Source organism: Lissotriton vulgaris, chromosome 8 (genome assembly GCF_964263255.1).
Source record: "Lissotriton vulgaris chromosome 8, aLisVul1.2, whole genome shotgun sequence".
Lineage (NCBI taxonomy): Eukaryota > Metazoa > Chordata > Amphibia > Caudata > Salamandridae > Lissotriton > Lissotriton vulgaris.
Window position 1 is genome coordinate 341,919,924 of NC_141696.1, and position 15,010 is coordinate 341,934,933.

At 43.9% G+C, this 15,010-nt stretch overlaps 1 protein-coding gene across 1 annotated transcript in view; it reads left to right on the forward strand.

Moving 5' to 3' along the window:
* The window catches only part of FUNDC1 (FUN14 domain containing 1), a 177,146-nt gene that overhangs the window by 85,130 nt on the left and 77,006 nt on the right, over positions 1-15,010 (forward strand). Inside the window, exon 2 of the mRNA XM_086934105.1 lies at positions 563-719. Coding sequence (XP_086790231.1) covers positions 563-719 — 157 coding nt within the window. The remainder of the gene's footprint in view (positions 1-562; positions 720-15,010) is intronic.

Consider the following 15,010-nt stretch of genomic DNA (forward strand, 5'->3'; position numbering starts at 1 on the left):
GAACAAACCTTATTTCACAATACCACACTATATTCATGTGTCTTTTACTCTGTCCTCTGTATTTGCATATTATTAAATCCTTAAAGGGGTATCAGTTCACTGTGCTAAATAACCTATTGCCTATTTTCCCATCTCTCAACTACCTTTACACACACACACACCCACACCCACACCCACACCCACACACAACACCCCCGCTATACTAGAGGAGTTAATCAGAAAAAAGGTAATCCCAATTGGATCCTGATACAGGGATTTTTTTGGTCTCAAATTAGAATGCTTTACCATGAAATGGATACATATATATTTACCATATTCCTTTCTGTTTCTATCAAATCAAAATTAAATCTGTGCTGTTAGACAGTGTAGTGTTTAGTGCCAATTATGCACTGCTATTTTGTATGTTTTATGCTTAAAATAATGTGATTGTGAGCAAGGAATATTATATGTAATTAAATGCTTGGTACTTGCAGTCTGTGAAAGCCGAGAAGAACCCTATTTTCTTAAAAATTGCTTACAAGTGTTGATGTTAACAATTTCTTGTTTTTAATTTTTTGCAAAGATCGCGAGAGTGATGACGACTCCTTTGAAGTGTTAGATATAACACAGTATGCTAGACGTCATCACTGGTGGAGCAGGGTCTTTGGCAACAACTCTGGACCAATCACTGAAAAATATTCTGTGGCTACTCAAATTGTAATTGGTGGAGTATCTGGCTGGTAAGATATATTTGTCTATACATTAATAATAAGCATGGAGAGCCTTATTCATTTGAAAGTGCCAGCATGATTTAGTAAGAAATTGTATATCTCATCGTTCAGCTTGTTATCCTTCAATATTATTTGGTTCTCTTCAACTTTAGAACGATCATGTAATGTTAAATTCTTTTTTTTAAGTTATTTTCAGTCCCCACTTAAAAAAAAAATCTCCATGTACATTTACTTTCTGATTTCCTGATGTATTAATTTATTTTATAATTGCTGTCGTCAGCAAGTTTTGCTTTCTGCCCTTTGGCTTCCTAATTTTTCAGCATACTATTTATTTTTTGGGTGATTCTTTATTAGCAAATTTGAAATAAAATAACATTGTAGGAACATCAGCATCGGCCACATAGATAAAATGACCACATTGATGATGATTAGAAATTTGTAGAGCGCAACAAATTCCCTGGGGTGCCTAGGCGCTGCCTTTAATATGCAGTAAGACAAACCGAGAACTGCCAGGTTTTGTGGCCCTTCCGGAATTTAAAGAGACTATTCTCTTTTTTCAACGTGATAGGCAAGGAGTTCCAAAGGCTTGCAGTTGTGGCTGTAAAGCTCTTACCACCCTATCTCACCTTAATGATTCTAGGAACATTCGATATTGCAGCAAAACGTTGTGTGGTACGTGCCTCTTGAAAAATGAGGAAATTTTTCAAGAAGAATGTGATAGGACGGGGGAAAGAAATGGGAAGAAAGAGAGGAAAGGGGGAGGGAAAGATGTGACTATATCAGCGTTTCAGTTGTTAAATGTGCTGTGTTAAGGTGTAGGTGGGAGGGGGGGGGGGGATTACGTGACTGCAATAACCTATTATAGGAGGCCATGTCATGTCTGATCAAATTGCACTGGGATCGTGCTGGTTCCTAGGCACAAGGCGGGGACAATGCCCAGAGTGCATAAGTCTATAGGGAGGTGTGGCAGTTGATGTAAGAAAAGAAATCGCCTCTGTTATGTGTCGTTTGCTGCATGGGGTATAAGGGAGGTAAGTTGCCCTGTTTTGAAGTTACATTGACCATATCGAGGGTGTAGTAGAGGCGTCGAGAGGGAAGGGTGTGTCCACTTATGATGAGCCTTATCGTACTAACTGGGTGTGATTTCGCTAATATAAACCTGAGGGGCCACGGTGCCAGGAAGCCGGGGAGGGGATGGGATTGGAGGAGGGAGAGAGAGGACAGCATACTATTTTCTGACGATCAAGAAGTAGGCTTTGAGGAAACTGGTTGTTTGACCAAAGCTACACCGTCTGTTTAAATCCAGGAATTAAATTGTTGCCTTTACTGGGAACAGAATACTTTAAGAAGTAGAATGCATTTCATTTCTGGAACAATTCACTCGCCTTTATTCCTTTTAGGAAGGGATCAATAGTGAATTAAAGAAATCTAGAGCAATTTTACTTCTAAACTTGGGCTACATACCCGTTTCCCTTGCTCCCTACCACATCACACAGTGGGAAGAAAAAGTACAGATGAATTTAAAGAGTCCCTACATGAACGGAGGGGTCTGAATTCCTTTTAGCGCTTGAACAAGCAGGAACCAACAATGCATAGAGGGACCAACACTGATGAGACTGGCCTGTATCTTGCCTTCTTGAATGAAGGCACTCAACTCTACTAGAAGCTAGTACATCTTTCTGTTTTATAATGTAAACTTTTTCTTCAAATTTTTGTCCCATGTAACCACTTCACTATTTCACAATAGTGGAATAATTCTTCTGTGGCACCATTGCTAAAAATCGTCAAAGCTTTTTTGTTTTGAATGCTAGCTTGTACCCACACCCTGAGCACGTGCTTGACCAAACTAAAAGTGAGCTACTGTCCCTTTTTTTGTTGTTGATGCATGTTTAAGATGTATTTCTAGAAGAGAGGTGAAGTGCTACTGTCCGCCTCCGCCATTCCCTGGCTTGTTGCCAGCTAATGCTTATATAATCTGCTTAAAAAATAGTAGGCATTCTTGGTATCAGATAATGTTGTATGATTGTAAAAGAAAACTCAATATTCAGCATAGCCCATAGGGTCTAAGGTGTTTAATGTAAAATAGCCAATAAGGAAGCAAAATTAATTAAAGGAACTTGCTGTTTCAACACACCTGGACTTCTGCCCTTAATCGTTTGGAGCTTGCAATGCTGAAATCTATACATTTGTTTGCCAAATTTTATTGAAAAAAGAAAATCCATGCAAGTGAATGGAAGTGGGAACATGTGACTAGAGTGAAACTAAATGATAATCACTAATAAGCAAGTGCCAGGATCTTCTCACGAGAAAGAATGTGAGAAGATCATGACAAATTGTTACAGAAGCACATACAGGAGCTGGCTCCACTATTTTCTAGAATTTCCCTTTCATTATTCCAATCCACTGAACGAAGCTACGCTTATTACATGGAGTAGAAAATGTACAGTAATACAACACTAAATCAAATGGCTGCGATGCATAAGAAATGCGTGTAACTCGAAATGCATACTAGTATTTCAGTCATCCTTAGGTTGGTATAAAAAGTACATAGCAATTCAATAATTAAATGTAATGGTACATGTCAAGGCTCACATACGGATTGACGTTTTCTCGATACACATGATGGTATTAAGGCACATACACACATATATGTATATCTTCTCAATGTTCCTTACAGGGCTTGTGGTGCCCATATATAAATACTACACTTATATCACAGAATACACTTATAGAGCCAAATCCGTGAACACAACTACGATTACGTCATTGGCGTTTCTGGTAAAAGGTTGTGGAGTAAATTCTTATTATGTTATGTGTATTTGTAAAGCGCACTTTTGACTGCTAGGGTATACTGGCGCTGAGCAGGAGTGTGTAGCTAGCCCTACCTTGTAGTGTAGTTCCTATATTCCCAATAGGCTCTGCGCATTGGAATAATATATCCTATAGATTTGACGTAGGACTTATGTCTACTAGGTCTCTATCGAATATATTAGACTTAATTGTGAGTGGCAGCTAGCTCAGAGGTCACTAGAAACTTTCTCGAATAAACAAGAAGGGATTAGTTTCTGACAACTGCATAAACATGACAACTTTGTTTCCCCAAGAATATACGTATCTTCAGAGTCTTGGAAACAATAGATAGATATTTTGCTCAGTCAATCGTGCATGCTTCGTTTCATCAGAGGTGCAGAGAAATAGAGGGACAGGCGTTTTCAATAAAAGGGATTTATTGAACTATCTTATTTCTTATGCAAGTAAAGTGAACTGCTACAATCGTAATACAGGCTTCAAAGTATAATGCGTACAGCGTGAAGAGTGTTACAAAATAATACTGTAAAAGCATTGTATGGTTTCTGAACCATAAATAAATACATACATAAATAACAAAGGCTAAAAGTACTCAACTGGTGCTTCGTCCAGTACGAGGGAAGAATAAAGTATGGTGTACCATAGGTTTAGTTTCTTTGCCAAGAATCTATCCAAGATTTCTCTTTAGGGTCTAATCAGCCCCATACCTTAGTTTAGAATGAAGGAGGTCTGGTATCTCTGTCTCAGGACTCGATTTCCCAACACCCCGCGAGGGGAGCTTAGAAACACTGGAGCTGGATTCTCAGAGCGAGAAAAGACAGCTTCTCGATCAGTGGGTGAGCAGGAGGGTCGGCTTCCTTCGGCACTTGCTGTAGCGAGCTGCGACGGGCAAGTAGATAGTCGAGCTGCTCCGAACCACTGTGTCCTTGCTAGAGCAAGTGAAGCCATATTTATACCTTAAGGTGCCTAGTTTGACGTAAAGTCGGGCATAATATCGTCAGTAAAGAACCCCAAGGGAATGGCAGTTCTTTGTAAACTCCATGAGTTCTTGGACAAATCAATATTGAAGCAAGGGGAAGTCCCTGACTGCTTAAGCCGATTTTCTAAGAAATCGTTGTGGCTTTTTGGTGCGGGAGGATGTAGCCATGCCTGTATTTGGACTGCATGGGCTATGTCTAAATATGGGTATGATTTCTATTCCTATATTAGGGCAATGTGAATTGTACCTATATAAGGGCATGAATCTGGAAATTTTGCTCAGATCATAACACGCCATACAACAACCTATGGTAGGCGGTTAATTGCAGAATTCAAGAAGAAAGGAAGAGGCTCGAATGTGGAGTGGGAGGTTGTTCCACGCTTTAGGAGCAGTGTAAGAGAATGCCTTGCGTCCTGATGTGGTTCTGTGTATTGTGGACTTCTAAAGAGTTACTTTGTGATCCCCCGTATAGGAGGGTCCAGTAGCCTAACTTGCTGGTGACTAGATCATGATTGACCGTTTTTCTAGTATTACTTGGGAGCCATTTGAAGTTCTTCCCCATCATCTTCAGGGTGTGGTAGCAGGAAGCAGTACATCATTGACTTGTCTAGTTTGCTGTTGAGGATTATTCGCAGTTCTTGGCATGGGTACTGGGTCTGGATGCAGGTCTAAGTTCAGCCGCCACCAGTTGAGGCCACTCCTGAGTACATCCACCTCTGGCATGTAGTGCTGTCATATTTATGTAAAGGGGAAGGATCCACAGTTAGAAGTCTCCCTCAGAAGAAAGTTATTTATCTTTGCTAATGCCCTTTCTCGTGCATATTCTAACTTCGGGTCCCACACTGCCCCCTTACCTCCCTTTTCTGTAGAGTGGACTCCTTAACATCTTTAAAGGTCCAAAGTTAGATTTTGGCACATGGTCACCTACAGTTTGTTTGACATGCTCTATTTCTGAGGGCACAGAAGGAGAAAGATTAAGAAATAGACGTCAATGCTCTGTGTTGGTGCTTGAGCACTGACGAGCACATCAAGCCGAGACTTCTTGCAACATTGGAGAAGCGTGCTGCATCTGGAAGATCTTCACGTCTTTATTTCTTTGCACCGGAACTTTGTTGCATTTCAATCGCTGCAACACTTTTGTTGTGGAAGCGTCACGCATCATAAGGTACATTGACTTAAAGTGTCGCATTTTAAGAATTGAACAGAAATAAGCTAAAACTACCCTTTTAAGTACGGTATTGTGGATTTTTGTCGTTTGTGGTCTTGTGTTAAGTCTATATAAAGAAAACGTATTTTTGATATAAAGCCTGTGTGGTGCCCACCTGTAGTGTTGTCACTTGTTTACTGTATGGGTTCACAAATGCTTTTCACACTGCCTCTGAGATAAGCCTGTCTGCTCGTGCCAAGCTACCAAGGGTGTGGGTCAACAACATCTTGTCTGAGTGTGGAACCATAACAATAAGGAGGTAACTCATGATGATGCCCTTGCACTGCTGAATGCTGACATCAAGTGCAGCCACTGGCTAAAGGCATCCAAGAAACCCTGCAGCTTTCAGATCGACTGTGGCTAAAAAATAAGCAACAGGTCCTTTGGTTTCACCATGGGGCTGTCAACACAGACAAGGTGCACCATTCACACTCATAGCAGTGGAGAATAACATCTTTGTCGTAATCAGACATTTTTAGAGCTGGGGTGCAACAGAGGTTTTCTGTCACCTTTAGGAAGACACTCGTGTGTTTGTTATCCCAAGGTAGCATATAAGACACATCCTTATGTTTAAGTCTCTATAGCGGCTTTGCCACTGAGGAAAAGTTGGTAATTCAGTGGACAGTAGCCCACCATTCCCAGAAACACCTTGACTTCTCTTTGCATCATATAAGGGGTTAATTCTCTGGATTGTAAAGATTCTCTCTTTGTTAGAGACGTCACCAGTAGGTAGTGTCTGACACACGTCAATGACTGAGAACCATTCAGCATCGCAAGGGATTTGAGAGAGTATTAAGGCAGGATTTGTTACCATGGAACTGCATGGAACAATGATCTGGTTCACTTTTATGAAATCTTGAAATATTCTCCACTTCTCTTATTTGGCTTCTGCAAACCCATCACAGAGGAATTGCTGGGGCTCCCTAATATTTCCTGTTGGATTCCTTGTTCTAGCATAGATTCAGTCATGGGCGTAATTTTAGCCACCACCTCAGATGAGAGGATGTATTGGGGATTTCAGGGATACCCTACAGTTTTATGGTTATTTTCTCTGGTTCAGCATCCCTAATACGACCAATAGCTTTGCATGGAAAATATCAGACTTCCTCTTTCACCAAATCTCTTAAGACAAGAGGTAAGTCTTCCCTTAATAAAACTGGGAACAACCCAATGGTTGAATCTTGGGTTTTCAATTTTAAATTAAAATTTCATTATGTGTCTAAGCTCAACCTTGTCCGATGTGCAATAGATGACTCAATCCATATTACAGAGTAAATCTTTGCCAAGTAGATTGACTGTAATCTCATATTACGTACTGATGATCAACTTCAAGAGACCCTATTTTCACAGGTACTTTAACTGAAACTGGGTTTGTGCTCTGTGTATTAGATATGCCTAAAACGTGGACTTGTTTTCGCGAGAGGGGTAGGTTCGGTACCTCTACCATTCTAACAGTAGAGCGGGTAGCTCCAGTATTAATCAAAAATGATACAGGGTGGCCATTCACCTTTACATTTACAAATGGCCCACTCTTGCCTCCCATAATTGGCATGCACACACTCTTTAGACTATTGGGTAGTTCTGATTATCTTGAGCCAATCATCCTCTTTCTGTGGAACCTTTGTTTTTAAAAAGGTAATCACTTGATTATACTTTGCCATGACAGTAGAAGAAGGTGCATTCATTCTAGCATCTCTGTGATTCAGCAGCTGGGCAAGCTAAGGCTACCTTTCATTCTGGTCATCGGTCATTAGGAACCACAATGTCAAAGAAAGTGTTTAAGGAGTCCCACAACACCTTTGAACCATTTAGACCTCTCCATAGATCAGCGTTTTCTCACAATTGTTTACAAACTGGTTTGTAAATGTGGAAATGTGGAAAGGTCACTGTGACTCCAGGGCACATGCACAAGTCCTTCTGCATGCACCTCTCTCAACTGGTAGGCTTTTACCTCTGATCGCTCGAACTAGTTTCCTCATGTGTCCCACCTGTATCATCCTTCTACTTCTGATTTATTTTCTTCTTGGACCATCGATTGTTGAGTTTTTGAATGTTACTCCATTTTACTATTGCCTGATAGTTCCCAAAAAATGTAATTTCAAACCAGGACTTCTCAAACTCTTAAGAGTACCTTCACATATAAACATCATGAAGTTCTTCTTTAAATCCTGACTTTCTCAAATCCGATCCAAACTCCGCAGCCAAATCTCCAAACTTTTCTTGAGTTTCACAAGCTCGTCTTGCAGCTTCCCTGCTCAAAAATAAAAGCTCTTTTCCATTGCACCCTTCTATGAACTCTAAATCTAGTTTTCATTTTGCTGGCTCCCCAAACTCTAAGCCTCAAGACATCCAATCCTCTAGGAGCTGCCTCCTTTTTTGAGACTTGCTACTCTGGTTCTGGCTCAGCAGCAATAACGGGCACACTTATAAGAGGACTACGTCTTGTATGAGGTTGTGCTCCCAAATTAAGGGTAGTAGTAGTATCAGAGGCTATCCGGGTCACTATGGTAGTTAGCTGAGTCTCTTGGACAGAGGATGTACTCCCTGTACCTCCAGAATACAACCCCTGGAAATGATCAAACCATTGGCGGCCTGTAATATGATTGGTAAGCGGATTTGCTCCCCGCCTCGTGCTTATATTAATGAGCTCCCAAAAAGAGTTAGAGGCCTTCAACAGTGCAGCAGTTGCAGTTAGATGGTGCTGCCTCCCTTGTTAACAGAAGCGTAGTACTAGCTCTCACAATGGATGTGTTGACCTCCTTTCTTCTAAGTTGCATGGACAAGAAGTTACGGTCACTTTCAAGACTTGGGATAACCTCCATGTCAATTAGGTCAGCCCATAGACTTAGATCCAGCATAATATAATAATCGATGCAGGAGGGAGAGCTAATCCTATTAAATGTATTTGCTCCTGCAGGATCAGAGCGAGTCCTGCCGTTGGCTGCCCTTAGATTATGCTCTAAGGTCAGGGCATTGATTTGAATGGCTCTTTGAGTCCATTTCTTTATTGGCGCTACGTTGAGTATTGGGATAGCCCATTTAGTGTCCTCCTCTACAGTACCCAGGATGTCTTCTTCGCTCAGGGATTCAGAGGCTGACCTCCCTCCTGTGTAGTCTTGATCAACGAGTGCTCTCTCGCACCTGTACCTTTGTTCGTTCCTCCCCCCCTAACTCCTATCGGGCAGTGTTGGTCTCCTACAACCTGATTAACAACCTTATATGGGGGTTGCCAGAAGTTGGCAAATCGTCCAAAACGTTGTCATCTGAGTCACTGTTGCTCTCACCCCTTTCTCTTTATTCCCACCTACCACTTATTTCTTTCTTTCTTTCTTTCTTTCTTTTCTTCTCTTTGCTATCTGCATCCCTCTTTACCTCCATCCAACTATGGACATGGTTTCATGGTTGAGGTTTTTACTTTTCCTTCTCTTTCGCATGTGCAACATGCTCCCATGGATTCAATGCCTCATATTGAGCAGGTCTAGGTGAAGGTTTCATTTCATACAACACTCGCCTTGGTTTCTCAGTTATTCTCAAGTTAAAGGTTCCATGTGGGGAAATTGCAAGGACCATTTATTCGTTGTGATTTTATTTCATTATTTGTTTCAAATACACTTGTGGAGTGGAGTGGAGTGGCTCGGCTCACTGGTTAGAGGCGGCAGACCCGGAAGCAGAGGACGGCCCGGGACCAGGGTTCAATTCCCGACGCGGCAGGGTCAGCGGACTCGATAATTCTCGCCTCGGTGCCTACTCTAACCAGGCATCACACTCTGCAACTCTGGGCATTAGCTTGCCTCCTCTCCACAACGGCCCCCCACATACGCCGGGAATGCCTGGTTTCACCTTGGGGCTACCCAGCAGGGACCATCTCACAGGGAAAGCCAGGACGGGTTCCCCAGCGGTTTACAGCGCGGAGATACCCCATGTGGGGTGATTCATGCGCTTTACAAGACATCATTACATTACATTACAAGTGTGCCCTCTGGAGGGGCTTCATCACACTCAAGAACAGGTATTCTCATATCATTTCTCCACATTGCTCTTATTTTCTCAAAGAATTAAATTTTTACTCTTTACCTACAACAACATGGAAATCGTAAACTCCAAATTGAAATAACCGACAATTTTCAAAAAATTACAAGCTAATGCTCCATAACACACGCCCAATCCTTTCATGGCACCACTAAACTTACCACTCATAGTCCGGCACACAATGACATAACGAATCCCAGTCTGGCACACATACTGACGGACTAATCCGAGTGCTACACCTTATGACACGAATTCACACCACCTCACTGCAATTCTCACTCCATACCCATCAGCTTTGCGTAAGCAGATTGTGAAAAATGAAACAATAACATGTTTGTTCCACTAAAGAAAATTCAAAGTCGACAATCGCTCTAAGTGAAATAGTGAATAGTACCTTCCTGGCACTATGAAAAACATGAAGTGAATTCTGTCACGGAGACTGTGCTGATGGCTGCATCAGACGACATCAGAACACTCCTTGACCGTGAGAAACTGTGGCCCTGATCCTCCTCGACCTCTCTGCATCGTTCGACATGGTCTCCCACAACACCCTCCTCAACAAACTCTACAACATAGGCATACAGCAGGACGTCCAAAAGTGGATTGCCTCATTCCTTGCAGGATGCACACAGAGCATCCGACTGCCTCCCGTCACTGCCGTACCCAAAGACTTCATATGCGGCATCCCACAAGGATATTCCCTCAGCCTTACCCTGTTCAACATCTACAGGACCCCCCACCCTTGCAGATGTCATCCGATCCCACAGACTCAACATAATCTCCTACGCAGGCGACACTCAGCTGATCCTCTCGCTCACCGAGGACCCCTCCAATGCTAAAGCCAACTTCTGCAACACCATGACCATCGTATCCAAATGGATGAGACAACTGCCTCCAACTCAACTCCAACAATACTAAACTACTGATCTTCGGGAAGAACACATCCGCATGGGACCACAGCTGTTGGCCGGCAAAACTCGGACCCACATCCACATCCACAACGACCTAACATCCTCTGCATTATCCTCGACAGCCAACTGACCATGAAACGACAAGTCAACGCAGTCGCCTCCTCCTGCTTCCACACACTTTGCATGCTCTGCAAAATATTCAGGTTGATCCAAACCAACACCAGAAAGACAGTTACTCAGGCCTTCTTCACCAGCCGCCTTGACTACGGCAACGGTATCAATGCTGGCATCTCCACTCAGCTCTTCTTAAGACTCTGGACCAAACAGAACGCGGCAGACAGACTCCTCCTGGACCTCTTCAAACTAACACCTCCTAGAGACCTCCACTAGCTCCCCATCCAGAAGAGATGCCAGTTCAAGATCCTTACACACGCCTACAAAGCCCTCCATGATCTAGGACCTGCCTACTTCAACCATTGACTGAACTTCCACCAATCCGCTAGTCACCTGTGCTCCTCTTCATTCACCCACACACCCCACGTTCATCACAGCCGAATTGGTGGTTGCTCCTTCTCCATAGCCCGGGGTCGCTATAGGCTTCTGGCTCATGCAGGCTTTTCTAGTGAATTGAAGGGAGTGGGTGTATTGGTGCAAAATTCGCTTCTCCTGCAGGTGACTGAAACATGGATAGATCCCAAGGGATGTTACGCTGCAGTGACAGGCTGCTGAAATGGCATGGGGTTTGTTGTCGCCTCCTGGTACCTACCATCGGGACTGCAATGGGAAGGGTTGGCTAGGATCATAGAATTAATAATCGATGCTCCGGTTGCCCTGCTATTAGTGGGGGGAGACTGCAGTCTGACTCATAAGGGAGACGGGGACCAACTGACTTGTTCTGGTATCCCCCCGAAAGGAGGATACCCAATTGGGAGACTTGTTGGTTGCAATCGGAATGGCCGATTTTATCGGAGGCCCATAATTCCCAAAGACTCCAATTCCATGCTGTCAATATCCAAGTTTGATTATCTGTTGATACCGCACCACCTAGTGGAAGCCTTTGGGAATGGGGAGTAACCGCCCAGAGGAATCTCGGACCACACCCCAGTGGTGAAAACACTCTGGATGAGATTGCCCAGTCCTGAGAGGGGGTGGAGATTAGATCCCTGAGAACTGACAGATAGGAATACGCGTGACATAAGGCAAGGCACCGAATGTTGTTTTAAGGTCCGTGTGGGGTTGGTGAGCTCAAGCATGACAATTTGGAAGGCATACAAAACAGTACTGAGGGGGACCTGAAAGCCCACATCACAGAAAAGGAGAGAAAGGGAGAAACTAAGTAGGAAACTGGCGGATGAGTTAGTATAAAGAGAGGTGAAGTATGTGGCCCACCCTACTAGGTAAGGGGTGAGGAGACTCGAGGCTCTGAGGAAAGATTACCGGAGTCTGGCCCAGCAGGAGGAGAGTCAGCTCTTCAGAAATAAACAGGGGAGGCTGTGTGAAATTGGAAATAAATCTAGAAAGATGCTACCTTGGTTGGTCAAAAAGGAGGAATGCCAAAGATGGGTAAACAGAGTGTTCATTCTTGGGAGGGCCCTAGTGGAGACCCCCAATGAAATAGCGCAGGTCTTTACCCAAGGGGGTGTACCGCTCGAAACTGGAGGTGTCTCAATCTGACATGGAGAAGTTTATTTAGGGCCTTCCAGTTCCCCAACTACAGGAGGTGGCGAGTAAGGTCCTAGAGATAGAAATGACTGAGAAAGAAATCTCCGAAGTGATGGCTCAGCTTAGGAGCCGACAGGCCCCGGGACCAAACCAGTTCACCTCAAGAGTTCTGCAAGGGTGTGAAATCCCATATAGTGGCCCCCATGAAGGTTATGTTTGTGAAAGCCCTGCAAGAAGGATTCCTACTCAAGGATTTGATACAGGCCAACATAGTCCTAATCCACAAGGAAAGGAAGCCGAGGGAGAACTGTGCCTTCAATTGGCTGATTTCACTGCTATATATTAAAACGAAAATCCTGGCCAAGGTGCTTGGGTGTTGGCTCATGAAGATGATAGACACACTAATAACCCCATACCAGTCAGGCTTCATGCCATACAGGGTGACCAGGCATATGCTTAGAAGCTTGTTTGTTTATCTGGCCCAGAGATACTGGAGTGGTTTTCCAGCAATGCTGCTTTCACTGGATGCCGAAAAGGCATTTGATTCAGTGGAATGTCCATATTTGATGGCAGTTTTACTGAAAATGGGCTTTGGCCCAATGTTTTTGAAATGGGTAGGTCTGCTCTATCGGGAACCACTGGCCGAGGTCCGTGTAAAGCGGACACGGTCAAGGGACTTTAGACTCATCACTGGCACCAGACAGGTATGCCCCCTATCTTATTATTGTTCGCTCTGACGATCAAGCCTCTTGCGACTTGAATCCAGGGTGATGCACAGCTCAGGGTCTTAACCTCTTCGCCGCTAATGACAAGGGTAACTCGTCATGGAGTTTCCATTGATTTCAATGGAAATTACATGGAAGAGCCAGAGGAGTCATAGCATCCAAGTGGTTAAACTAGGACTTAGAATGGGAATATGTGATATCGCTTTATGCGGATGATATCCTACTATCTGTAGCTGACCCCGAAAGCTCTTTCCCTTGTATTCTGTATATCCTTGAGGTGTTCGGGGCATATGCTGGGATCGGTATTAACTGGAACAAATCTCTAGCTTTCCCCTTGACAGAGTGGACCCCACCTAGCAATCTAAGTTGTCCCGTGAGATGGGGTTTGGGTACATGTGCAATTATGTTGCAATGCAGCCGGACACCTTTTTTCATGAAAACTTGGAGGATATCTTGCATAACTATAAAGGGGCGTTGGCCCACTGGGAGAAGCTTTCGATTTCTGAACTAGGCTGTGCAGCCCTTTACAAAATGATATTTCTCCCTAGGTTTCTGTATATCTTGCAGACCACACCATTTAGGGTCCCAGACAAATTATTTAGAGACATGGAGGCGATGACCCGATGGGTGATGTGGAATGGGGGCCCACGAAGGACTGCTTTATTTGTATTGACTCAGAAGCCAGAGGACGGGAGGGTGGCCCTCCCAAACCTCAATTTATACTATTGAGCTGGTCAACTGCAGGCAATAAATGATTGGGTTTTCATGATGTTGCAAGATTTCTCACTACATGCGGATAGGAGGCAATGGACCCTGTGGGAATACCTTAGTTGGCTGTATGGTGTGGGCAGGTGGAACTTACTGCCAGGCCTCACCACCTAGGCGTTTAGGATGTGGCAGAAAGCAATGAAAGCAGTGGGCTGGAAGGGTCGAGTTACGCTGGAGACCCTGCTTTGGGTCTCACAACTGCTTGAGTGCCTGAAAAGTGTGGAGGGGCATAGTAAGTGGGATGTACTAGGAACTTCCAAAGTGGGATACGTCTGGAAGGACGGAGACATTATTACATTTCCTGTAATTCTGGCACAATTCAAACAGACGGGGAGAGGGGGGCAATATCTTCAATATCAACAGGGAAAACATATTCTTCTGGACTATTGAGACCTCCTCTGGGATATTGGGAAGGAAGCGACCCTTGAATCGAAAGTACGCCCCCCCCCACTCACACACACACGTATGCAGGATCACAAATATACCCTCCTGACTCATAGCCTGCCCCTTCTTGATGCCCCACTAAGCAAGCAGGACATTTATTTGGGGAGGTTGGAGGATGACCATTGGGGGGAAGCCTGCAAATATATCCAAGAGGTAGCTATCATGACAGGTTTTTGGCTAGAGCAGCTAAAACTACTCCATAGGGCATAATTCATAAGAACACGCCTCAACCAGATGTGACAGGTGGATAATGACCTTTGTCAAGGAGATGTGGCCAGAAGGGAACTTTGATCCACACTCTGTTGGAATGCCCAAGCATATGGGGTTACTTGGAAAAGGTGAGAGACAGGATAACTATAGTTCTGGACTACCCTATCACTCTCACCCCACAATTGGCGACGCTGCAGATCTGGAGGGAGCCTAAATTCAGCATATACCATCTCCTGTTCTGTAATGTGGCATAAGGGTGGCCAGGAGGGATATAGTCTGGTACTGAGGAGAAGCAAAAGTCCCCACAGTGACAGAATGGTCATCTAATATGGACTGGTGCAGGAGGGAAGAGGAGTTGGTGTTCTATGCTATGGGGTGCCTACATAAGTTTGAGAAAATATGGGACCCGTGGACAGGGTTCCTTGAGAGATATCCAATGAAGAGGAGGTACAAAAGGGCACTAAAAGGCCACTGTGGGCAGTGCAATAAAGGTGAGCGTAGAGCCTCGAACGGATATTGGTGACGTGATTGGAAATTGAAACTGACTTGCTAGGTGA